The 27372-nt window shown below is 41.2% G+C and overlaps 2 protein-coding genes across 5 annotated transcripts in view; one reads left to right on the top strand and one right to left on the bottom strand.

Moving 5' to 3' along the window:
* The window catches only part of LOC146715075 (protein phosphatase 3 catalytic subunit alpha), a 66724-nt gene extending 65255 nt beyond the window's left edge, over nt 1–1469 (bottom strand). For all 4 annotated transcript variants that reach the window (XM_085451494.1, XM_085451496.1, XM_085451495.1 and 1 more), the window contains exon 1: nt 1175–1469. In XM_085451494.1, coding sequence (XP_085307620.1) covers nt 1175–1235 — 61 coding nt within the window. In that variant the 5' untranslated portion in view covers nt 1236–1469. The remainder of the gene's footprint in view (nt 1–1174) is intronic.
* A 2350-nt stretch (nt 1470–3819) lies between these two features.
* LOC146715074 (B-cell scaffold protein with ankyrin repeats-like) lies at nt 3820–26764 on the top strand. Its single transcript, XM_085451493.1, has 16 exons — nt 3820–3867; nt 4149–4544; nt 7747–7880; nt 7959–8097; nt 8362–8504; nt 9493–9607; nt 10368–10564; nt 17205–17268; nt 17522–17743; nt 19434–19493; nt 21103–21290; nt 24193–24256; nt 24416–24445; nt 24690–24769; nt 24932–24984; nt 25141–26764. The coding sequence occupies exons 1-15, from the start codon at nt 3855–3857 to the stop codon at nt 24962–24964; spliced, it is 1878 nt and encodes a 625-aa protein (XP_085307619.1). The 5' UTR covers nt 3820–3854; the 3' UTR covers nt 24965–24984; nt 25141–26764.
* Nucleotides 26765–27372: the final 608 nt, after the last annotated feature.

Genomic DNA, 27372 nt, shown 5'->3' with positions numbered 1-27372 from the left:
TTGCATAAATCTTGACGTTTAATGCTCTGAGATGATCCAATCATTTCAATCGACTGAACTCAACCAGCTAAACTTGAATAAAAATCACTCAACAGTCCCCTTGTGTGTGTGTGTGCGCACACTGTGATCCCTGCACATCCCTGTTGGGCTGGAGCTGCAGAGGATTTTTGGGGGGTTGTAACTAGTGCCAGCAAGCAGGAGTAAACACATTCTGTCATCTCACTTGTGTGGAAAAGCTTTTGTCTTCCAACAAGAGAAAGGAGGAGGGGGGTATTTTTCACTTTGAAGTGCCCACATGCTAACACAAAAATAGGCTTGAATGCTGCAACTTAAGTGTGCTGCCTTTAAGTACACATGAGACGTCAAGTGACACGAAACTGGGCAGGCTGCATTGCTCCTATTTCGAGGGAAGGCTGCCTCGATTATGATCTTTATTGCATTCTTATGGTAGACTGCAAAGGTGGAATGTCAGACGTGTAAACACAGAGTGCAGGAAGAACCACCGTGTGTGACACGAACAAAGCACACGATGAACACCCCCAAATGTGAGATTACAAAATAGACGACATCAAGCAGTATTATGCAATGGAGAGAGGGGAGAGAGAGAGAGAGAGAGAGAGAGAGAGAGAGAGAGAGAGAGAGAGAGAGAGAGAGAGAGAGAGAGAGAAGAGGAGCCTTGGTATAACTGTTTGACGATGCATGCAAAATGAGGGAAAATCGCCCTTGGGGTTGAATGCAACGGTTGTGCAACATCTGCATGCATACTGTAAACCTGTGCACTATATATGAATCGAAACGCTCATGCATCTGTCACACCGCTGGTAGCATGCTATTCACTAATAATAGGGGGGGGGGAAACAGCAAAAAAAACCCCGAGTATTTACAGACGAGCGGCTGTACCGCGTCTAACGCCTCGCGCACAGACTGTGACACATTTCATGCTAAATTCTTGCTCTGGTCTACAAACTGGAGTTACCCTGACTTCCTAGTTTACTGCTGCTGTCATAGCTCGGCTAACACCCTTCTTCCTCCCTAGCCAGCAAACAATTTTTTTTCGACTACATTTGCCGCCCGCTGTTGCTGCGACCGTGAATTCTTCAAGTCTGCTTGTGCTGGTCAGACCCAGAGCTGTGGTAGCGTCTCGTTTCAATATGACACGAAAAGCAACACTTACATTTCACCACCCTGTCCGTCGTAGATAACTTCGGTTCATCATTCGGCTTGTTTTCGGACATTTCCAGTGTGATATAAAATTAAGATAGGGCAGAAATGAGACTTAAAACGGTCCCTGCGTTGCTCTGGCCGAACAACTCGTGAGTCTATCCGAGGAAAGAGACCGCAGTGATCTCACTCGGTCCTATCAGCGGCCAAAAATACTTGCAACAGGGTTACAATTTCACTGCTGGTGCTGTAGGAGCAGCTCTGTCTGATTTACTGTTACTCTGTATCAAGTTGTCTCAACGCAGTCTGCACTCAAACGTGCTGACTCGCAAGACCCGCCTCCTGGTGACAGCGGCTTCGCCCATTGGTCGAGAGTGACAGTTTGCCTATGCCCGTACATCCACTTTCATCAAAGGGCTGTTTCTGTGTCAGTCTGGTATTAATAACTGGTATGGATGAATATGAATGTATACACTGGTTAAAGTGCACAAATAAACAGTCCCTAACGATTTAAATTTTAAAAAAAGATAAAAACTGAAACATTCTGTCAACATATTGAAAAGATTGGTGAAACAGCTGGAAATTAGCTCTCAAAAGATTTACACCTGTTTAGCTAGCTTTAAAAATATATTAACAAGTCATTTACACACAAAACAAAACAAAGCAGATTTGAATAATAGTAAAAAAAAAGTCTCATTGCATATTGTGACGTAAGTAAAAATTCAGAAGTAAAATATGAGATTATATTATGAGATTATAGCAAAATATTCTCACAGTAACTGAGAAGTAAAGGATTCCTTAATGCTTATATATAAGAGGTCCCCCTGACCTTTCTACATCAGATTCTCCATGTGCATCCTCTTGCAACAACCCTGGGACAATAAATCAATATTTGCAAAGATAGCATGTGACAAAGTGAAGACAAAGAATTCACCTTTGACCCTTAAAGTGAAAGGTTCTCATGACTTTGTTATGCTCCAGGGTAATGTGGTTGCCAGGTTTGGGTATACATGTTCCCCAGAGGGAACGATCAAAGGAAATCAATATAAAACTGCTCCTATTGATCATTTTAATCATATGAAGAATCTGTTTTATTCTGATGTCAGTAACCCCTCATACAGGTTATGAGGGGCAGTCTTCACAGCGACTGGATCTCAGCCCAGCTGAACACATACGGGAAAGACCTTTTTATACTGATTTTTCTTTATATTTTTCACCTGTCTGTACTTTGCCCTATCTAACAGACACATTTTCTGAAAATAAATAAATTAATTAATTAAAAGAAAATGATAGGAACATTCATTGTTCCATGAAGGTAAACCTTTTTTTTTAATTTCAACTACTCTATGTCTTTCCCACTGGCACCACCCTCAGGACAGGATCTGCAGCTTCACGTGTTTGTACACAGTGAGTCATTGATCTGAGGTCAGGTTTAAGGCCATTTTTATTTGACTACATGTTTTTAGGTGCTTGTCGCTTCATTGTCAACTATGTTCAGCTGGGCTTCCTCCAAATGCAGAATAGTTCATACAGAATACAATCGTTTTCTGTTTTAGTGGTTTCATCAGCGTAGTTTGGCAACAAAAAAATAACGATAATAAAAACAAATGAATAAATCTGAGTGAACCAGTCTGGATCTGCGTGTACAGGAACAGGAAGATCTGTGGCCGGTGAGTCACCAGATAGACGGAGCCAGTGATTTGCATGAAGGAGACCTCAACTTTCACCTGCTCATTTTCTCGACTTGTACATTTCAGTCGCCCCTCTAACACTGAAAGGACATAAACGGCTGCAAACTGCTATTAATGAGACACCTGTGTGGTATGAGTCAGTTGTTTGGCAGGTGGAGGCAGTTAATGAAGCCCTAACTTTTACATTTCTCTCAATGAGAAGCTTTGCGCCTGGTAGGTCAGACAATCCTTTTCTTTTTTTAAACTTCTGGCTGTACGGGAGGCATTCACATCAGATCATTAATTTTAACACGCCTCGGGTTCTAACACTTTGTTTTGTACCCAGGCTTAATTAAACTCCGGTCAAGTCTGTGACTCAAGCTCTGCTTGACGATGACCTTTTGTTGGTTTCTGTTTTCCTCTTTCGCTTACCTGAATGCCTACTTTGTCTTTATAAGGGATACCATAAAATTTATTTGGCATGTCTACGATACAACGTGATAAGGTGATACTCAAAAACGCTCCACACAAATTAGATTTTTCAGCATGAAAGATGTAAACAAACACTGACAACAATCTTTTTCATCTTAATGTGCCGCCCTCTTTAGATAATGTTTACTCCATTACCTCAGCATCGTGTTTTATTTATTATTTTATGACTATAAATTTATAACTCCCTTTTACGCACAACACGCCAGCTTTTATGGTGTCAGCATCATTTTAAGAGCAAAACTAAACCTCTGATGTCCTTATCTCTTATGGTCTGTTGGGAAATTTCAAATCACGTTAAAGGACAAAAAGTAAAAAGTTGTGTAACTTCTCAATTAGACTAACTTCATAGCGTATATCAAGCAACTATTTATGTATATTTTAAGCAAAACATCAAAGCCTAACTTTTTCCTGGTCATCATAGCTGAGTCTTTGTCTGCTTTGGCACGGAAACAGCCTCTTATCTGCACGCCTCCTGACAATAGCCATCCAGTTACTGTGAAGTCAGCCTTGCACACAAGCAGCACCGCAGACATGAGCCACACAGGTAGGCTACTTTTTCATATTATTTATTAATTAGCCCATTATTACTATTTTATCTTGGATAGTGAAAAATGATTGTGTAGTATGTGATTTTTGTAGTTAATGCTTTTTGATTGATTTTGTTGTCATCACCAGATCAATAATTTCTGTATTTCACTTGTTTTTATATATTTAAATAAACAGGGATTACTTTGGCAGTTTACCTCTATGTGGCTCAGCTCCAGAAAAGTCTAGATAATGTTGTTTCATAAAATACTGAAACCATAACGTTTTTTCTTCATATAGCTGGGGATTTGCTGATCGTCTACGACACTGAGGCAAAGCAATGGGCTACCTACCTACAGTCAGTTTTCACTGGTCCCATCTCAGAGGCTGGGATCTGCTGCTATGACATTGCTGCAGCGACCAGTCCGAAGGGTGATTTCCTGAGGCTCGTCCAGTATACCTGCAAGCTCCTAATCCTTTCCAAGGGCTTGCTGGAGGGTCTTTGCCCGACGAAACGCTTCTTCCTGGGACGCCTGTTGAGTCCTGCGGCTCATGTGGTGGTTCTGCTATGTGGGGTGGAGAGCCTGAACCCCCTGCTAGAGCTGGTGCCTCTGAACGGTGATGAGTGCACGCAGATCTCTAGTGAACAAGACGCCTCTGAGTACCTGTCCACTGTGATGGACACTGTGAGAAAAGGTATGGAATCTTTTTAAAATCACTGACCATATATTGTGTTAGCACCATTGTCTTTAGCCTGGTAGAAGATTATAGGACTTGAGGAATGCTAATATTGGCTAAAGTGCAAAAGAATGGGTAAAAGCAAATCAACCACCTCCTGCAGAGTGGATAATGAGTAAAACTGAACTATTGGTATCTTTTATCATTGCCACCCCATGAGGTCTCTGATCTTATTTCATGAACCAGTCAGGTGTGAAATACCCCGCAACTCTGTCACATCTCATATTTTGAGCTCAACATCATTCCAACTGTTATTCCAGTCTTAACGCTACCTAGTGTTTCTCTAAAAATTATGTTTGAAGTTTAAGGTTTGAATTTGAATTCAAATAGCATGCAAAATATCTCAATGCATGACAGTTAAAAACAAACAGTTAAAAACATGTTTTTTGGCTCAGTGCTGATCTCAGCTTTGAAAACCCGGAACAGCTTTTTCAACCTGCCCTTCCTTTAGGACAAATGTCCTTGCTGTTCCCTTGTAATAAATGCGAGGAGAGACGAGTGCTCGTTATTTGCTAGAATGCCTGAGCAGCTTGGAAACCTGTTTACTCAGTTTTTTTTTTCATGAGAATTGTGCATTTTGAAGATCCAATATTTGTTAGGAGCAGCTGCAGAGACATCTTTGGTGAAACTGCGTGTATCACTACCATGTCCTCATCTGCCCCGCCAATTATCCTCTGCCTCCTTTCCCGTTTTTTTCCTAATTACACTATTTGTATAAAACCATAAAGTGGAGGAGTGGGCTTCTATTTAAACAGGTGTGGGAGCAGGAGGAACATTTGATGCAAATTCAGACACCACTGATTACTCATTGTGAGCCATGCAAATTCAATAGCACTTACAGCATTGCTTCATTGCAGCGGTACAGAGAAGTGGTTCAGAGCGGGAGCCTATAAACAGTTACACTTTAACCCAGAAGCACCTTCACTATTAATGCAGGATGAAGCTGTTTGTTTGTTGACACATGCAACAGACATGTGGGTGTTTGATAAGTGCGTACCCCACGTAAAGTAAGCGTACTTCTTTACTGGTTTCTGTACCTACATGCATCAGCGTCAGGCTGTTTCCAATGAAAAAGGAGAGTTTAGATTTTCTATTTCAAACACATGTGAAATCATCAAATTAAAAACTCTATTTACCATGCTAGGTTAGGTAAGTAAACGACAAGAGAACATCATGTAACCATGGCAGCAGGTCTATCAGTTTCTTCTGAGCACACCGATGTTTTGAGCAAAAGGCTAGCATTAGCATGCTAACATGCTCATACAGTATTTTTATCCCAGTATTATACCTGACAAAGTATACATGCAGCTGACCTGATAATTGAAGAACTGTCAACTTCTTTGCCATGAGAAAACCTTTGCAGTATGCTTTAGGTCATAAGCCATTCGGCTGAATCTGAGCAGAGAGCATAACCCTGTACACTTCACAAATCCTGCTACTTTTGTCAGCAGTCACATCATCAGTAAACATCATTGCCTTCATTCCCCTGGCAGCCATACAACCAATGTACAGCCTCTGCCAGTTTTTCCAGGTTTTACATGTTAGGACATGACAGCAAATCAACATCAAGTTCTCACCAGGTCTTAAAATTACACCCCACGATTCAACAGCTTTTAGCACCACCTTTAGCAGCTATATTAACTGTTTGCTGTATGTATTTTTCAGTCTCTCAAGTCATTATAGAGGAATTTCGGCACCCTCTTCTTTATAACGTTGCTTCAATTCATTGTGGTTTGTGGGCATTTGTTATGCACAGCTCTCTTAAGGACTCAGCATTTCAATCAGATTTAAGTCTGGAGTGTGACTTGGCCCAGCAGATAGATCCTTTTCTTTATCAACTATTCTGCTGCTCTGCTGGGGATCATTATCCTGTTGTGTAGCTCAGTTTCAGCCAGTTTAGCTGCATGACAGATAGCCTCCTATTTAAGTAATATTTTGGTATACAGAGAAGTTCATGGTCAACTCAATGACTTCATGTTGCCCAGATCCCATGGCTACAAAATAAGCCCAAACCATTACCCCTCCACTACTGTGCTTGACAGTTAGCATGAGGTGTTGATACACTTGGTTTTCTCCAAACATGACGCATTATGGATGACGTATTACATGCACATTATGACCAAACACCTCCACGTCAGTCTCATCTGTTCAAAGGACCTTATTCAAGAACTCTTTTGTTTTGTTCAGATGCAACTTTGTAGACCTAAGCATTGCTGCCATGTTCCTTTAGAGACACGAGCCTTTCTCCTAACCACCCCACCAAACAACCACCAAACAAATCACACTTGCTCAGTTTTTTTTTTATAATTGCACTGTCATGACCTTTAACATTTAGCATGCTAACTGAGGCACATAGAATCTGAGATATAGCTCTTGGGTTTATTTACAGTTTCTCTCAGCATTGTCAGCAATTTGCCGCGATGTCCACTAGTCTTCTAGGAAGACTAGAAACTGCCTAAGATGCCAGAGAGGAGATTATCAGAATGAAGTTATGAGGATGGTCTGTGGGAAGCTGGTGGCAAAGCCAATGTAAGCAAGAGCAATAGGCAGATTGTGGGTTGGCTGGTGAGCAGGTTAGTTAGTGGGTTAGTGAGAACCAATGAGTAGGCAAGCTTGGCAGGAGGTTTCTAAAGGCAGCAGATGAGTGTGTTTCCAAGGTGGCAAGGTTTTTAAGAGTCGGGAGCATAATGGTGACAATGTGAACTGCTGCAACCTTCTGCCTTGCTATCTCCAGCACCTGATTATCAAATGTGAAGCAGATCTAGGAACGATGGTTGAAGAAACAAAGAAAAACAGTATGACCAGCAGACCTCATATTGAGAGTTCACATATTGAGAGATCCACTGTGGTGCTGTACAGAGTCAGTATAGGTACATGCTTAGACATTTCCACAAAATCGACTGCAAGAAACTTATCCTAATGCTACAGGAATTCATTCTCTGCTAACCACCAGTGGCTCTATAATGCTGTCGACAACCTTGACAATGTCTTTGACTGTCGGCAAGATATTACAGCTCGGGCCAAAGTGGCAGAACAACCATCTGGGATCTTCCAGTAACTAAAACACATGTTTCAGATAGCTACTGCTATTTGAAAAATGTGTTTTGTAGAAATTCTCAGTGCATAGTTCAGCATGTTATTGAGTGTCTATCTTTTTCAGCCTCAGCAGCAAATATGAACCCCATGACACACAAACCATCAGCATCAGAGCTGAAGGGGGTGCAGATGCAGTTGTCTGGAGCTGACAGCGCCAGATCCAGCATTATGGTGGTTCCTTCCAGAGTTCCCTGTGGGGTGAGAAACTCATCTAGTCATTAGTAAACCTTTTTTTTTCACAAAGCACATGTAACGTGTGTACTGTCTGTTTGGTAGAGTTCTATGGAAGTGTTCATTCTTCTAAAAAATGAGGTGGCTGGCTCCGACACTGAAGTTGAGTTTACGGGTAAGAGTCGGACGCTAAGAGTGAAGCCTCTCCGCTGGAATGAAAGGATCCTATGTGTCAGCGCCCCAGGTGAACAAAACAATAAAATACTGTGATGACTGTATGATTAATGAAGCTTTATTCTGTCTTGTGTGAAGCCTCTAAAGTCCTACGAAGTGATCTTCTTTGAATGAGTCATTTATCTTTGTATACAAGGGACTAAATAGTTGAACCAAGATAATAGGCTGTTTGCTAAAGTAACTTCTTGGCACGTGATAACAACTTGGTCACACACAAAAATCTTAGTATCTTCTCTGACCATGCCTGTGTGTTATCTGTGTGTTTTTACTGAAGATTTTCCAGCAGGAAATGTAGGAGTGACTGTCTACAGCGGTGGAGCACCGCTGAATGATGCACAGCTGCAGTACTACAACAACATCGAAGAAATCGCGTGTCTGCTCTCGAGGGTAACAGACCCTGTAGATTTCATGTGTCAGGTAAAGCCATAAATGATATGTGGGTAAAGAATAAAGAATAAATGCCTTATCTGAGTTTTAAAATGGGAAATTCCACTACTTCCCCCAGAAAGGATTAGTGCTGAACTGGGAAATTTTCCTCATTATACATACATCAATGATCTCTGTTGTTTCTATTTCCGCATCCTTTCTTTAGAGTCTGTTTCTAACTATTTTTACAGAGGTGGACAATTAAATTGAGGAACCATTAAAACAAGAAAACATTTGGTTTTTGTACTAAATAATTGTACTAAAGACTGGCTCTTAGCTCACATTATATGTGTGCACAGAAACAGCAGTGGGACTTCAAACATATAACACTTGCAAATATATTTAAATACCTGCAGTCAATCATTAACTTACTCATGTTTAGAGCACTTTTAACTGCTGTTCCAGACTCCCCCTTAACAATAGAAGTAACTCTTCTGAGGTACTGCGCAATGCTACTTAGTGACTCACGATTATGCAACTCACTCATCAAAATTAGTCAATCACTACCTCAGAACACAGCCTAAAAGTACAAAGATGTGGGAAAACATCCATTAGATTGAATCAGCATATTTCTTCTGGTGTTTTATGAACAACCATTCACCATCTCCTTTCTGAAATTAAAGGACAGCAGGTTTCAGCTGTCTTGGAGCCATGAACACTTGATTTGATTAGATCCCTTTTGCTGAAGAGGCACACTCGAGGCACGCCAGCAGAAGAATTTGCCAAGACAATCTCAAACTAAAGGCCCGGACACGCCTCTGATGTGTGTGTGGTTAAAAATCAACCTGGCACTTTTATGGTCTCTCTACTGTAAATTCAGTATAACATCAACAACAGTTCCATTGTACTTTTTTTTAATCCATATGTTTAATTCGTTCATCAAATAAAAACAAAAAAGGCCTCCAGCCTGGTCATTAAGAGAAAAGGCTGCAAGCTTTTCTTTACAGCCATTACTCACTAGACTGTGTTTGCATTTCAGGCTTTTCAGGTGTCCTCTGTGAACACGCTGGATCAGAAACTGGCCTCCATGCTGTTGGAGAACATGCCCACGGGAGGCTTTCAAGGACTGCAGTGTGAAAACGCACCTGAAAGAGGTACAGCTCTCCATGGTGGATTGCTTAGTCTGAACTTTACATTAAAAAGCATCTGCTGAGTAATCGCAAAGACAGAAAAACCCAACCTGGTATATAAAATGTATAAAAACAAAACTCTTGTTTGATTGTCAGAAGATCCACAGTCCAAACCACAGTAGTTACACGATCCCTAATTGTGTGGAAAACATTTTTCCTTCAGACAGAAGCTACAAATCAATACGTCTAACGTGTAGCTGATACAAGCTGCGGCAGGTTATGACAACAGAAAGTGTCAGATCAGGCCATTTATATTAGGTGCCGCATTGCTGCACTATAATGTCTACCTAATTCTCTCTTTCCTGGCCATGTCTTGAAGCAATGACGTGAATTCAACATAATGCACACAGCTGAAATAGGTCCCACTTGCATCAAGCGCAGTATCCACTTTGAAAGGGGAAAAAAAGCCTTCCATTATTACTTGGCTCATTATGTGGCAGATTGATGGCTTCATCAGCCACTGAGATTGATTCTTAACTCTGTTGAAAAGGGCACAGGGAAATGTTGCCATGACAAACAGGTCAATAAGTACCTCCAAGCTGTCTTTCTTTGACGCTCCTGGATGTGTTAGATTACCCACATTGCACTAGATCGCCGTCAAGTTATCACAAGGCAGAGGTATCTGCTGCTATTACGTGATACAGCAGCTCATTTTCAATTTCAGCCTTAATGTAATGGATGGAAATTCCTTTCCAAGACCTAAACTCTCAAACATCCCCCGCAGAGCTCCACCGTGCAGAGGTGCCCTCGCTCCTCCACTTTGCCGCTCGGTACGGCTTCAGAAATGTCTCCAGCCTCCTCCTGCAGTGTCCAGGTGCTGTAAGAACACTCCGCACGGCCAATCGTCACGGACAGACTCCCGTTCAGATTGCCAAGAGTCACGGCCACACAGAGGTTCACGTCATACTGAAAGAGATGCTGGTAACTACGTCCTTATAAGACTTCTTTCACTCTCGCTGTGTGCGTTTCATCTTCTGGGCTCATATTGACTCTTATTCCATGTGGAATTGATCCTTGCAACAAGTTAGATCATGCTTCTGGCTTATTAACCTTCCATAGATGCAAGACATTCATAAGACATTATTAGAAAAATCACAATATCTGATTGCAGCTTTCCGGTTCAGTGATTTCTAATTTTAATAAAAAGCTGTGAATCCATTAATCATTGTTACAGAGCTGCTTGGATGTCATTTTAGGTAAGCTGAATTCCAGTTACTTGCTGACAGTTGAGGAAAATAGCAAGATAGACGTTTGTTCTTGAGATCTAAAAGCCGGGGTAAGCAGTGCAGCACTTAGGAATGCTCTTACTGAAATGAGTACGGCAGCAGGACAATAAGTGACTGGTCCCTTATCAATAATGAAAGGAATGGAGAGAATAGGAAGGATTGAAAGCGAGGAGGGGCGAACACACTCCCTCCTAACTTGCGTCTTTATATCCAGATCATGACTCAGTTAGCACATGGATGGTGGGCTCCCTCCTCCCATCTTCAATATATCTGGCCTGTGAGGTTCCTAATGGAACACCCCCACAGAGATTAGAAAGACGGTGTTTGTTCATGCGTGCACAATGGCTCCCAGCACAGGTCGTCTGCATACATTCAGACAATTAATGCGGCCGCTGATGTTAAAAATGTCCTTGCGTAACAGCTGCCATTTTGTCATGTTAATGCGGAGATCATCTTCCCGCTCAACCTTCCACTTCGCTGTGCAGACGCGCTCGCGCCTGAGCCGCAGGTTAGCCTCTCACGCGCTAATTAGAGGTAATCCATATTTAATAGATTCCTTGCGTGCACCTACCTCACTTTACTTGATAAACCTGTAGGATCACAATGTTCTTTCCGATACTAATTTCATTAGGCCGTGAGGACATTATTTATATATATATTTAAAAACAAAACAAAAACAAAAAACAAAGCAAAAACACACATCACGCACCCAGTGTTACAGAAAGGTCAGCGGGTCCTTTTTTTCCAGTGTGTAATGCAAATATTACACAACATTGCACATCTGCTGTCAGTGAACCTCAAAAGCTTTTCAGTGTATTCATTTTAGCCGGAGCGGTATATCTTTGGTACACTGTTGTGAGGTAGTCGAACATCAATTTTGAGCAAGGTTTGATTGCTCATGATACCCACAAGCTTCTTAAGTGAGGTTACCAAATCTTCCTACCTAAAGCTCTAAATAAAAGTGTTATTTTGTATCAGTAAGGATAAGTATGTTTTCCACAAATGTCCACAGAGGTGCACTCATTCTTATGAAAACAAATAGTGTTTCAGAGAGAGACACACCTCAAAACCTGAATAGAAACATCAACATTTATGTATATATAGCGCCAAATCACAACAAGCCCTTTGTATAGTAAAGGTAAAGACCCCACAATAATACAGAGAAAATCCCAGCAATCAAAAAACAACAACCTTTGAGCAAGCACTTGGTAACAGCGGAAAGGAAAAACTCAATTTTAACAGGAAGTTGAACAGAACCAGGATTAGTTAAGGGCAGCACTGCGGGCGAGGGGAAGGAGACAGGACGTTCAACAGCATGTATTTTATCCTCTCTTCCTTCTCTCATCCCAAGCAGTCACAGCAGATGGCCCCGCCCCTCCCTGAGCCTGGCTCTGCCGGAGGTTTCTTCCTGTTAAAAGGGAGTTTTTCCTTTCCGCTGTCGCCAAAGTGCTTGCTCATAGGGGGTCATATGATTGTTGGGTTTTTCTCCATATGTATTATTATATATAGGTCTACCTTACAATATAAAGTGCCTTGAGGCAACTGTTTTTGTGACTTGGCGCTGTATAAATAAAACTGAATTGAAAAACACAAAAATCCCCACAAAAGGAATAAAAATAAAATCAGCTTAAGAGAAGATGATGAGCTTTGGGCTTATTCAGGTAACTTCAGGGCTAACTGTGTGTTTTCATATTGTTAACCTCTTAAGAGATTGCAGACATCACCTGCTCCAGAACAGGTTATGTTCCAGAGATCCTTATCCGTTTGTGACTGGTCAGATGTCACCCCCTTTTTATGTGAACACACTCATAGCTAGATCGATAAATTCTGGGTTATCTTATCAAGCAGATAACCAGCTTCATGTGACAGCACAAACTAAATACACTCTGTGGGGAAGAGGAATGAAGCACAGATATACCAAACAAAAGAACAACAACATAGAAAATATACTTCAAAATAAAAGAGGAGGTAAGAGACACAGACAGGGAGGCACAGAAGACAAAGAAAAAAGAAACAGAGGAAAAAATAAAAGCTACGGCAGCTAATCAGACAAATTACAATCAGGTTGTTTCAGACATACTTAATGCTCAGTCAGAAAATGTCAATTTCCCCTCATCTTTCCTTATGATGTCGAAAACATTTTTGCTTTATTAATGCCTCGGCCTAACCTATAGAAAGCCCTGGCACTCCAACAGCTGTTGCAAATGTATTTATCCCCCTGGCAACGCTGCTAATTGAGAGTGAGTGCATAGTGAGCGAGGTTCGATCAGAGCGGTCTAGCGGGTGCTCGCTGTGAGTGTACAATAAGTCATTGGAGCGGAACTGACAGAGGAGCGGTCGAGTCATACGGAGGTCTATCAAAAAGGAGTCTATAGCTACAACCTAACAGACATCAGATACAGCACACAGACGAAAGTGTTATTTCTTGGCAGTTTTTATTGGAGGGTATTCATCTCGACAGCTAAAAACAACACATACTGTGCTTGCATGTGGCCTGGAGGAGAAATTATGAGAGCCATGATTGTGTTGTGGGTTTTGTTCCTTTTTTTTTGTCCTCGGTTCATTAAATCATCTGCAGTGTTTCCCCCCACCACCTCCAATTAATCAACCCATGATGCATCAGTGATTTGGGCGTCAGCGTAGCAGCACTCTGTCAATAAATCCTAGATGGATTGGCCCCCTGCTTCATAGACGGGCCGAATCACTCACAGGGCCTGCGTTAGATCCACTAGTCTGCCCCGGCACCACACTTCTTTGTTAATTAGCTGTGAACTGCTCCAGAGGGGAAAGCTGAATTATTCAGGGAGAGCATAACTAGAATACAAATATAGAAAATGCTCCGCTGGTATCAACAATGTTTATGTCCTCAGACTGCAATGTGCTCACTCAATTACTTACACAAGCCAGCATATTCCTTATTTAATATTTCAGAACTGGGTCACAAATCTGGCTGAGTGTCACTTGGCATTTCGATGGACTCTGTGCTCATGCTGCAAGATTTCACTGTGTGCGCTTTGAGTGCAGAGCACAACTCGATAAATACAAATCAGCTAGCAACTTCACCACCCGAAGGCTACAAAGAACGTTTTATGTGTTGTTCGTGTATCCACCTATTCAAATTCACAAAATCCAAATTAGGTGACGTCCTAGACTCTGGTCGTGAGATTTGTTATATCAGCTGACCATATTTTGCATAAGGTGTTTGGTTTATTAGTAACTGCACGGTAATATGCGTCAGCTCCAGAGATTTGCTTAACATTTGCATATTCCTCAAGTAAAACGCTGTTTTACCACTCATTACCAGACTATATGTTGCATATCCATTGCACTTCACCAAGCACTTATTCCTCCGGACTAGCATAGCTGGTTTAGAAACACTTGAAATATATCAGCTACTGGATGGAGCTCCATCAAAAGCTTTTGCAGATATTAACAGGTTGAAGAAGCCTGAATTTAGCAATCCCCTGAATTCGTACATCGTTCAGTCAGCTTGACAAAGTTTCTAGTGAAACAGATTAGGTTGTTGTTGTTTTATCTCACAGTCCTACATGATGAATCTCTCGACTTTGTTTCTAATTAGCAAATGTTGGCATGACGATGTTATTCAGCATAGTATGGTAAATATTGATAGAGACATATATGCGTAGATATGGCAGTGGCTATCCATTGAAGCACCTCTGCACTCTAATTTCTAATGCACGTCTGTGGAAACACAGATCTCTACACAGTGAAATCACAACTAGATTCAAACTTACTCAAACTGTATTTATGATATGGGGTATACTTGGTTAAAGTAATGTGGTTTGGTGGTTATCACTCTTGCCTCACAGCAAGAACGTCCTGAGTTTGAATCCACCATGTGGCCTAGGTCTTTCTGTGTGGAGTTTGCACGTTCTCCGTGTGTCTGTGTGGGTTCTCTCCGGGTACTCTGGCTTCCTCCCGAAGTCCAAAAACATGAAGTTAGTGGGGTTAGGTTAATTGGGCTTCCACCTGTTGGGCTGGTGATTCTAAATTGCCCATAGCTGTGAGCGTGAATCGCCACAACCCTGAATTGGGTAAGTAGAAGAAAATAGATGAATGGATGAGTTTTTGTACAATAACGCTTATGTTACAGTCGACTTATGTTGGTAGTAACATAAAAGTTCTAAAGTGTTAATGTTGTATAATGTTTTCAGTGAATATTACAACTCTAGTCAAGCTTTTACTTTGCATAGTCTCTTCTTCTCACTGCTCCTTAGTCCACATGCCTTCTAACTAACAGAAAACGAGTTCATCTGAACACCCACGTGCAGCTTTACACATTTCTTTAGCGGCGTTTCAGGTATACACTGAGATGCTAACTGTATGCCATGCGAGTGCCATGGAAATCAATGAACAAATAATTAATAGTCTCATTCAGGACAAAGTAACACATATGATGAGCCATTAGAAAATGTCACTATCAGTATCTGTCTGATACGCACTTTCGCTAACATAAGCTAGTGCTAGCTTAATTTAGTTTTGGGGCAGTCACTTAGCATCAAGTCACCTTTAAAGAAGGATAAATTATTGATATATCAAAGTAGGCATTTTCTTTACAGTAAAATGCTGGTTTAAAAAAAAACCTTCTCCCTCTGGAACATTATTCCCAGTTGTTTGTTATTTAATATAAGAATAGGTCAACTATGGTAAACATGTAACCGACATCTTAGCATTGCCACTGACAGCAGATTGATGTAAGCACAACTGATTTATGCTTGCTGTGTTAGCCTTCAATAATACATGTTTGGCTTTGTGTGAAAAGAAAAGTGCGAAGGTAACACATTCCTGAGCAAAATTAGCTTTACAGAAGTGTGAAGTATTTATTCGCCAGCTCAACTAGCTGTTCTATGCCAAAAAAAACAACAAGTTGGACAGATTTTTAACTGCACAGCACTTGTGTGATGTTCAGCTTTACACTTTGCAATCTGCCACACATCAAACACTCCCATGCTGACACCAGTATGCAAAAAGATAGCGAGCACGCTAAAGCTGAGAGCCGAGCGAAGAGCAAGCTTGTGAATTGGCCATTTCAGCCGTTAAAGGCAGATTTACGGCCCTTATCCCATGTTAGATGTATACTGTCTGGACTGCGGCAGTTCATATTGAATTTGTCTGGAATGAATGGGGCTTCTGCAGTTTCAGGCATCTTTAAAATGATTTAGCATTTGTGGTTAGTAAACAAATACCCCTCCTCGGTCCAGAACTACCCCTGAAAATACCACACTGTGCTTCGGCACAGCATCTGACTATTAAAATTCAATGATCGAGTGGTGGTAATTAACCCGTCCCTTCCACCTGTTGGGCTTGTTATGAACCTCTACTGTTAAGTAATGCATTCATGGCAGCCAATGTGTAATTTGCAGTACTCGGAACAGTGCAATATTCTAATTGAGTCATGATTTGCTGTGTTGCTTGGGAACGGCACACGCAGCAGGGCGGGTTATATGGTGGATGTTTTGATCCAAATGAGCTGTATCTCATGCATTCTGCAGATTTACATTGCTGCATTCACAATGTATCCTCGTAAAGCGGCAGCGGGGTCAGCTGTAATCAGTAGATATTATTGCATATTCACTCTTTCGATGGAAAAGCTACAATGCAGTAAAAGCTGTTTTTATTTAAAAATGTAGTGGTACTGTCTGTTTTTTTTCTGTTAGCCATATCAGAATGTGCATCTCTATCAGAAGTTGAAATATGGCAGCAAATCATTATCTGTTTCTCATCCTAATTATAGATGCGGTCTGATATGGAGCAAAGGGGTCTTGAATTGCTCACTAACTGACATGTTTAGACTGAAAAGGGAAGATAGTCTGATTTCATAATTACCCTGATCATACCCCTGTCTGTCCCTCAGCGTGCTATTAGCGAAGAGGCCTAGTCTGCTGCAGCTTTTGTTGTCAGAGAGAAAACGGGTTTCTGTTAGCCAGCAGGCGGGGTAACAAGCACACCTCTGTAATTCACATTATGGCCCCCTGAAATTGCTTTTCCACAAGTCCTAACAGATGCAGTGAGAAAGCTCGATTAATAATCTGGACGTTTGTCACAGCTGACATGAAATGCTGAATATCAAATCAGTGCACGGAAGAAGATATCAGCCTGTGGTGGTGTGTGGCGAGTCATCTGTGCTCTGAGCTTTCAATTTCTAAGCCTAAGAACGCAGGTGAGAAAAAGAGCCGGCGGGCAAAGTAGGGAGAGCGAGCTAAGGAGTAATCCACATTTTGCTGCACTGTATCACAATGCAAGACAAATATCCTTTAAAGTGGCCTCCTGGACGGGCGCAAGAAATGCATCTCGGTGTTCTGTTGTTGTTGCAGAATATGTCTGGCTCAGGCGGGGACAATGACGATACCAGCGTGTACGAAATGATGTGCAGTGCAGGTGAGTGAGCAACTGATGGGAAGTGGAGGGAGGGCAGAAGGCAAGCCAGTAATGGAATTGTTTTATGCCCCCCGGCATATGATTACACTGTGTTTCCTTTCATTTCGTTTCCCCTCAATGATGGGGACATCGTGTAGCATTGCTTCTGATCAGCTGTGAAATGACAAGTGGCCAAAAAAACAAAACAAAAACGGCATGTGCAGCATCCATTATGATTCTGAGGCTTTAGTGCAGTAAACACTCTGTGTGTCAGGGAATCTTTCCATCACAGACACACAGAAACTGCAACAGGTGGAGGAAAAAGAGGGGGAGGATGAAGATCTCTACGCACCGCTGGGGGTGAATGGTGAATACGACACCATCCTGAATTCAGCTAAAGCAAAAGCAGTGGTCATTGCCAACCGCCCACCAGCACCCACACCCCGGCCTGAAGGCACCCAGTTGATGGACAGCAAAACCCCTTACATCACTCAAGGTAACTTGAGACTCTTTTCTTGCATCACTCATTCAGACAGATACAATAGTGATGATTATGATTCTGAGTTATGCAGGATGGGGGGAGGAAGGGCCTGGAATGTGCATCGCCACCATCAGCAGAGCGCTGCAGAGCGCTGAATAGAGAAAAGAGAGCTTGCTTTGTGATGCAGTTTGTTTTGATTTCAGAAACCGCAAGAACATAGTCGCTCCCCGTCACAAAACAAACACGAGCGAGTCTGGAGAAAGACCCATTTGCCTGCCTTGAGAGCCCGCAGTCCCTAACTGTTCAATTACAGCTGTGTGAATATTTCATGAAGATGAAACATCCAAAAGTGACTGGTATTATCAAGGCTTATAAATCATTAAAACAGCTGTGGCTTCTCTTTTTTCCGTCTCGCAAATGCAAAAATGAACACGCGGGGCCGCAATTAATTATTACCGCAGACAATATTACGCCCGCCTCTCGCATTCACGTGCATTCAAATAGACGAAACTAATTAGAGCGGCTCAGTAAATAGCTCCCCTTTTTTTTTCTTTAGTGAGCTTGCTTGTATCTACTGAGCCGACCCCGTTCCCGGTGGGATTTACGAAGCAAAACAAGGAATTGAGTGCACCACTGAGTTCTCTGCACCCCAACCATCCTCTCAGTAATAGAGAGGGAACTACCGGGCTGCCATCTGCAACCAATCTTGGCCAGATCAAGGCCAAGTCAGCCAGAATAAGTCATTACACGTTTTCCATCGTCCTTGTCCCCAGAGCGCACAAGAGAAAGGAGAGGGATTTTGAGGTTTCCATCTATTGAGACAGAGGAGCTTCAAACCACACAAGGATCACATTTTGCCCCTAACTCCCACCACCGCAGTCAAAGATGTGAGGGCAGAGATGAGGCTCGGTGGAGGATTAGGCGACGAGCCAGTTATTGGAGAACACGGCACAAGTGGAAACACTGAGGAGTCTTCTTTTTGTTAGCAGCGACATCTCGGGCTCAGTGAGACTGAAAACGTGAATGAAATTCAATCCCATGGGCAGGCAGTTCTGCATATGCAACATACATGGACACGCCGAGGCCAAATGAAGCCACAAAGCCGGGCTTGTATTATGAGCGAGGCAGGAAAGAGAGGTCGTGTTTGAGCGTGAAGTGGAAAAGAGGAGATGCTGTCACAGAGGACGGAGTCAGAGGCTGGGATTATCTTCCAGGGTGTGGATGCTGAATTTGAAATCCAGCGTTGGTCACACGGCCGCAGCTCCCCCGCCTCTGACAGCTAAAACAGTGCAGTCTTTCATTCAGAGCGCTGACAGGAAACCAAAAGCATCATTCAGAGTGTCTAACTCAATTCAGAGCTCAACTGTGTCTCTTTGCAAAGAGCCAAGATCCTGCATTTTTTATTTTGAGATTTTTAAACATATATTCAGATGTCACTACGTTTGTCATTTCTGAAACAGTGCTGGATGGTTTTTTTTAAACTAAGCTACGAACAAGCCACAAGCAGGGTGCTTTGAAATAAGATCATGGCTCCATCGTGTGGCAGGACAGTTAAAATGCAGGCACAAATTAGAAAAAATTTAAGATTCAGATCTGGTTTTCATCATTCTAGTAGTATTATCTAATAAGATAATTAGTGGAAAATTACAGAGATATTTACCACATTATTAGCACAATGTTACATAAAACTGTTGTGCATCAACAGTGTTCCAGAGGAAGAAAACACCAGGCGATGGAGATCTGTACTCACTTCCCTCTAAACAAGGTAGGTGTTGAGTAATATATAGTAATAAGAGCAATAAGTAACATGTGATCAATGTGTACAATAGTCATTTAGTACAATATTTAAGGTACGTGGACTTTACTTGAATATTTGTAACTTATATAACATCACTAGGAAACCAGTGCTAACCAGTCGTATGTGATCATTTACAAAAAGCAGCGCTAATCCTGTTTCATCATATACAATTTGCCCTTCAGTTGGTATCATTTAAATGCATACACACTTTATTAGGTACGCCCTGTCAGTACTGGGCTGGACTCTTAAATTGGTTGCACTAATGAACAGTTGAACAAGCGGACCAACAAAGTGGCTTCTGGGATATATGTGTATAAACTGGACCAGAGGTCGGCAACCTTCAACATCAAAAGAGCCTCTTTAGCCGCAACACAGTCAGATGGATAACAGATGTAATCTTTTTTCCTATTGTTTCGTATAGTTTGCAATATTTTTTCGTTCAAAGCTCACATGAGCCACAGCTGAAGGGCGCGCGAGCCAGGTTGCGGACCCCTGAACTAGAGCTAGAACTCCATGAACTACTGCTGCATGAAGACATTCTTCCGATAGCGTTCCCTTATTTCTGCCTGTGTGCTGCTTTAAATAAGCTTTGACCACTGAGATATCCAAACATCTGCATCTTTCAAACTCCATGCCCTCAGTGATGCAGACTTCCTGCTAAAAATCTGCAGTCTCCAGACCCATGCTGAGATAATCCTGAAGATATATCAGGGTTTTATTCTCAGGCTTGACTAAGCAGTCGCCTGCATACTAATGCAAGTAGCTTTGATATGTTTTGCCGCTTTACTCTTTGCTTTGTTTGGGACAGACAGTCGCAGTTCATTAACTTTGAAACAAACAAGCCCTGCAGCTAGAATAAGCAGTTAATGCTTTTTTTCATGCTTGTGATGTCTTTAAACAGTTGCTTGTATTTCCCTCTTTGGCTACGACTGATATCATCACTTAAGATTAGATGTGCCAATCATTTTTTTAATAAATACTTTCCTCTAATTTTTTGTTGTAATTTTTTGTCTATTAAAATTACCTGCTGGATGATATAAGTTAATGGAGACGCTATGAAATAATTTGTAGTGTTCTGTTAAGCAGATTAATATTCCAGTAATCAGCATGGGGAAGGCAGTAATTAAAGCAGCAGTGTAATGGGTACACACGCAGTAAAAAAGGCAATAAAATGATTTAAGCAAAGCCACATGCTAAGAAGTTTAAAAAAAAGGATGAACTGCAATGGTGAGCACCTACAGAGAGATGAAGCCATTTGTCTGCCTCGCTGTTCCATTAGTGACACTGAATGACACGTCCACAGATCATCACACTCGCCACGAAAATTACTTACAATCTCGGTGACTCACAGACATCACAGATGTGCCGAGCGAACTCACATTACCCGACTATGGATACCAGCTGCTTTGGTATTATACTCGGGCTTTTCTTCCTTCTATCTTCTCCCAACTAGAAATCAGCTGTTTAATTTATGGGTGGATATTTTAGGACTTACATTATGATTATTTTATAATCTACAGCAGTAAACATGTTGAAACGTTCCTGCTTATTGTTTTTATGGGCTTGTCGTTTACAGCAGCACGCGGGCGAGAAGGCAGTGTCTCTACCACCTACGACACCTTTGTGCCAAACCAGATAGACGGGCTTCAGCAGCTCATTGAGTTCCAGCAGCAGGTGAAGGCAGGCTCGCTTACTGTGGACGAGGCTCTCGAGCTCTTCAGCGACTGGCAGCACGTTCAGAAAGACTTGGATGCCAAGCAGCAGGTAGGATCGCTGCACGCTCTGACCGAACTCACATGAAGGGATCTGAAAGAAGCAAGCAGGTCCACACACGATACAATACAAATACTGAATAATCAGGCAAGTGTGGTATGCATCTGGGGAACCATGTGTCACAATAAAGAAAACAGTCCCTCGGGTTTTAAAGATCTCTGTAGGCCAGAAAAAAGAAAGAAGTGAAGAATCGCTGATTCAAAATAGGGTTTCTGTTATGAATTGTACAGGAAGCCAGAGGGGCCAAAAATATGACAAACTCACATTTGAAGGGAAGGGTTTCTTATTTTCAGCAGCATGTAAATTTTGACATGGTACTGTTTTCTAGTATTGTTACGCACCACAAAGTAGCAGAAATGATGTTTACAATATCTGGCTGTCGTTTTTTTCCTGTAGCTACTCTATTTCGTCAACACCTGCAACTCGAGGAGCCTCTACGCACACATTCTTCAAACACCAAACTGCACATATCACATGACCTGGGTGGTTTCAGCTGTTGTGCCTTAAAAAATAAGTCTGTCAAATCTAGAGCTTTCGGCAAGCTACCCTGCATCGGCGTCTTATGTTGTTAACCAAGAAGGCAATGATAGAGAGAGGGAGAGCAGTTTTTAATAGCTCCGCAGTCCAGTTTTGAGGGGTATTTTTATCTAGTATTTTTTTGGCATTCTTTATAAATTCATAAATAATAATGTGAAACTTGTGCAATCAAAATACTGTAACAGCTATAGTGAAGGATTTGAAGCACAACACAAGTTACTTGCTGTTAAGTTCCAGATAGGGGAATGATGGGAAGGTGTATCTGTTCGTTATCAGGTAGCTGTGCAACACTAGGACACCAGGGTAGGAAAGGAATGTAGTTTTCCACCAACAAGGTGATTCCCAAAGAGGTTTTAGCCGTAAACTTGGCATGCCTTGGCTTGATGTGCCATCCATCCATAAAAAACTTCAAAAAACTGGAGAAGTGGGGGGGAAAGAAGAAGTGACAGGCCTACAAAAAAAAACTATCTACAGAAAGTGAGCAGTACAGAAAGTTAAGTCCTTAAGAAATAGAAAAAAATAATCCACCAAAGACCTAACACAGGACATGAGATGCATCTGGACCTTCCATCTAATGGTTTCAGTGGAAGGATAGCTGTCAAGAAGTTTTATTTAGGGAAGGGAAACAGGAAGAGACTGTATGCCAATTTGGACGTAAAATCAGTGGCAAGACGTCTTATAGAGTAATGAATCCAAACTGTGAGAGTCTACAGCCATCTGTAAAACAGGGTGGAGGCTCTGTCATGGTTTTGGTCTGCATTTCAGCCAGTGGTGTTGTAGATCTTGTCAAAATTGGTGGAATTATGAACAAAGAAAAGTACCATCAGATTTTGATCCACCATACAATTCAACCTGAAAAGTGTTTGATTGAAAAGGGCTTAATTTTTTAGCATGACAGTGATCCCAAACACCCTGATAATAAAGTAAAAGCATAACTGGGTAAAGGAAAACACAAATAATGGAACATAATCAGTCATGTATTGGCCTCCCCAGAATCCAGACCTCAACATTACTGAAGCAGTGTGGGATCATCTTGACAGAGAACAGAACAAAAGGCAGAAAACATCCAAAGAAGAGCTTTGAATGTCCTTCAAGAAGCCTGGAGAACTATTCCTGATGACTACTTCACCCTTATGCGTTTGTGTTTTGACTTTTTGCTGCCATGATGCCAGGTCTCTCTTGGAAATTAGATTTGAATCTCAATGAGATTTTTACCTGGATAAAAAAAGGATTATTGACAAGACAGCTTGCCTCAGAGCGTTGTGTGTGTGCAGGAAAATAAAGGTGGTCATGCCAAATACTCACTTTCGAGCTCGTTAGAATTGCACAAACTCCTTATACACTTTCCAGTTATGTTTTCAGGTTTTTGAATAAATTGCTGCAAAATATAAAGACATGAAGGGTGGTTTGAGACTTTCGCACAGTACTGTAAATTTCATCAGGACTGCAGTTAATTTACAATGAAGTGCTCGGGCTCAATCTGCCTTAACAAACCTTTTTCACCTAATACTTTCTGGCACGTCAGAGTAGGAAATAATAAAACAGATGATGCGCTAATTCCATGTACCTGCTTTTATTTCAGGGTCCTAGTTTTGTTGGCGCGCCGTCTCATTTTTGAGACACATTTTTAATGTTATTAGTAACACCTGTGCTTTTCCTGTTGAGGCAAGTTATAAGGTCTGGTCTACGGTGCGCTGCTGTGCGTTACACAGACAGGTTATGAGGTTGTAAAACAGCGGTAGACGCCTTTGTAGAAGCTAAAGGAATTTGTTTCCCGCCTAACACTGAAGTCAAGTCACAATACCTGCAAAATGTAAGACTCGAGGAGAAGAATGAGTAGAGCAACAGAGATCACACTGTATCAAAGTCCGACTAAAGAGTCACCAGTTCTGCTACACAAATTTTCAATATTTGATATAAGGAGCTTTCACCTGGGCATTTCAGCACTGACTCTTACTACTTTTCACATCTTATAACAGACTTAGTGATAAATGATCAAGGTAGCACCTTAACATCAACATCATCAACAGTTAAAAGTATATTGCTCTCTGAAATGCAGCGCAGTACAGAGAGCAGATTTATTGGTCTGCGGACTAATATCGTCAGTAAAACTACCTCCACCCTTTTGTTCTGCTCTGTTGTTGCATACTTGGACTATATTTGCAGTATGTTTTCCACTGGACCTCCACGAAAGCACCGAAAGATTTATGATGAGTCTGTGAAACGCGCTCTTTTCTTTGTCTTAGCCAGTGTAAACATAACACGGATCCATCATGGAAATCTCAGAATGTATAAAGACCTGGATGCCTTCTGTACAGTCAGTCTAATACTGAAGCACTGATCTTTGTCTCTACAGCAGAAGCTGAGCCATCTGAGAGCCACTATCATAAACAACAGAGAGGCAGACGACAGCGTCTATGGTAAATATTCACATTCTATGTGGGCTAAACTGTGCTGTCATCGCAGAGACTTTTTGGTTTTCTTTAAAATATTAAGTATATGGAATAAATAACCCCGGTACAAATGAGTGTATTAAACTGTATACTGTAAATGGCTTAAAAAGTCTTCTCTCCCTACAGATAAAATCAACATCGTTCATCACACGGCAAGTAAGTCTTTAAAAACTTATCTCAGCGCGCGCAGAGGAAATCTGTGTTTGCATGCCTTTGTAGTTTCTCGAGCTCCAGTCGCAGTGCTGGGAAATTAATCCTCCGGGAAGTGTTATTAAATCAAATCCCCAGTGCCTTGTGTTTTGATCTAGTGAGTTTCACCAGCGCTAAATGAGAGTCCTTTATTTTCTTTTACCGAATGATTCTCTGTTCAGCAGTGCATATTGGATAATTTCTCCCCCAGGTGTTGCGGTGAATGGAAGTCAAAGAGGAAACCAACCAGCAGAGTCTGATTTTTACAGCAAGCCGCTTAAAGCACAGCAGGTACGTTTACCTCACTTGCAGTAGGACAGTTTGGCTCAGCTGCATTAATATATCATTTAATCACATCTGTTGATTATTCTGCTTGAAACAAAAAAAATACTGTACACTGACGTCCCAGTAAGCAAATATAATAATGCAGCAATTCACCAAATTCTTTTGCAGACGGCTTTTTTCCGAAAATCCGAAAAACGGTGAATGCAAGTCCTATATCGATTGTGAGTATGAAATCCACTTCTTTGATTATTTAAGCCAGAATCATATTTTCTGTTTGGCTCCAAAGACACTATTAATATTCTGTTCAATTATGACTTTTAGCTGCTGTGATCTGTTGTAATACATAAACACGTTTGTTTCTTTGTTTTCTCTTTCAGAGAAATAAGAAGTAAAAAGGATGTTACACAGTCCACATCCAGCTTAACCCTCCTCTTATAGGATAACTTGTATCAGTGCATTAGTTTGAATAATTATATGTAATATACAATACAATGAAAGGTTTTTAGCATCATATAGTTTTGCTTTGTGAAAACTTAGATGTTAGTATTCCTGTAATTTTGTAGATTAAACTGCTTCTAACAGTTTTTTTGTTACTGAATTTGCAGCAATTCGCTCACAATTGTAAATGTTTAAACTAAACCACAATTTTAATAATTAGTGAGGAAATTATGTGTTTCTCATTTTTATGAGCTTCTTCTCTAGAGAAAGGCAGCGCTCACGCCAGCAAGTCTCGGCCTGTAAAACCTCCAAATGTTTCCCTCTAGAGGGCGTCATATCTCTAGATATGGCTATCGCACCCACAGTCTGAAGACATCTGTAAGTACAGATGCACCTGTGACCTCCTATTGACTGGGTGGCAAGCTTTGGAAAAATGTATCCATACATGTTGATGTATGTAATCAGAAGATGAGCACATCAATTAATTACGTCTTGCTGTGGCTGCAAACACGAAGCATGTGTTCGATCTTCGCGTCAGCCAAGAAATGTCAATATGAATCTGAAGGAAAGAAAATGAAAGCTGTAAGCCGGCTTACTGCGAAGAGCAGAAATATTAGTCATGTTAGGGTAAAAGAAGGCTTGATGTTGCCGGGAAAATCATTTTGTTTAGCTGCCACAATGCAGCCATCTCTGTGTTTTACAAATTTAATAAATACCCTCTTAGAACGGCGCTTTTAAATCACGTCAATCACATTTGTGAACAGCAAATATTTACGGTACATAGTTGTCAAAAATCTAAATTTGCTGTGATTTACACACCCATTCAGGAACTGGCACATATGAGCACACTCTTTCTCACACTCACAGACACCAGTTTGTTGGTATAGCCCTGCCTGTGCTTGAATGAATGAATAAGATCTGCATGGGGAATTCAGTGAATGCATGGCTAAATCCAAGCTCAGTCTTGAAACCCAGGCAGAGGCTGAGCTGTGTGCCAACAAAGCAGCTGGGTACACGCCGGGCACATTTTTCTGTTCAATCATGCTCTTTGTGAATAATATGTATTAATGCCGTCTCTACTTAGACCTGCCAGTTAGCCTTTGGAGATGATCCGGCTTCGGGACCCCATGGCATTCGAGGCATATGTTTGCCTGTCACCTGCTGCGTTTATTTCAGTCCGTGCATCGGGCACGGCCATCGAGATAGGCCTCAAATCATTGTGTATGCAAATTTCTGAGCGCCACCACTTGGAATAATTCCCTAGTCAGAGAGACAAGGAGATAGGGAACTTCAGTGTCATGCGTTGCCCACACAAAGCATGCTTCTGTATGTGGGCAGCAATACATCAAACACACGATCAAAGACTGACAAACCCTGTACTCTGCATCCACTTTGAAAAAAGAAATTCTTGTGATGTTTCTGAAACATAAATCTACACACACACTTCCTACATTGATCGTATATGTTATTTAACTGACCGAAATGACACTTTCTGTATTTCTCTATTCTGTAACTTTGTTTCTTTTTGGTCACAAAAGTGGTCACACTTCATACAATTGTGAGTTGGAGGTTTGTTTTTTTTTTACCAAATGTGTATTTTACTATAAACATTTGAAATCTCTAAAACATTTAATTGCATAAATGTATATGTATGAACATGACTTCCAAAGAGCTATACTACTGTGCTGTGCAAATTTTAGTAAAAGTATAGACATTTAAACAATAAATCCACAATACATGTAAAATGGCCTCCAAAGTTTTTGCTAGTACATTGTCTACTTTTTGCAGAAGTTTTTGGGAATTTCCATAAATAGTAAAATTCAATGCATTGTTAAAAAAAATCCATAAATATACAATAAAAATCTAATTACATTTCAAATAGTACTAAATAGTAATGCACTTTATTTTGTTTTTTTTAGGATATATTTTCAAGCACTCTATGTATAAATCATAGACTAGGCTAAATAAAAGATACTATAGCATCGCACATTGCTTTGTAAAGTCTGATTTAAAAACTCAAATTTAACACAATGGCAAACTTGCCAGAAGTGACCATGTTTAGAAAAGATGGTGTAAAGTTTTCCACTAATGCTAGCAAGTTTGGCTAGCAAGGCTAAGTAGCTCAGTAAAATACTAGAGCTCCACTTACCAAAAATAGAGTATGGACTTTT

Source organism: Copadichromis virginalis, linkage group LG3, assembly GCF_057382275.1.
Source record: "Copadichromis virginalis isolate Kocher_CV1m ecotype Utaka linkage group LG3, C_Virginalis_male_GT1.1, whole genome shotgun sequence".
Classification (NCBI taxonomy): domain Eukaryota; kingdom Metazoa; phylum Chordata; class Actinopteri; order Cichliformes; family Cichlidae; genus Copadichromis; species Copadichromis virginalis.
This window is presented reverse-complemented; position numbering and strand designations above follow the sequence as displayed.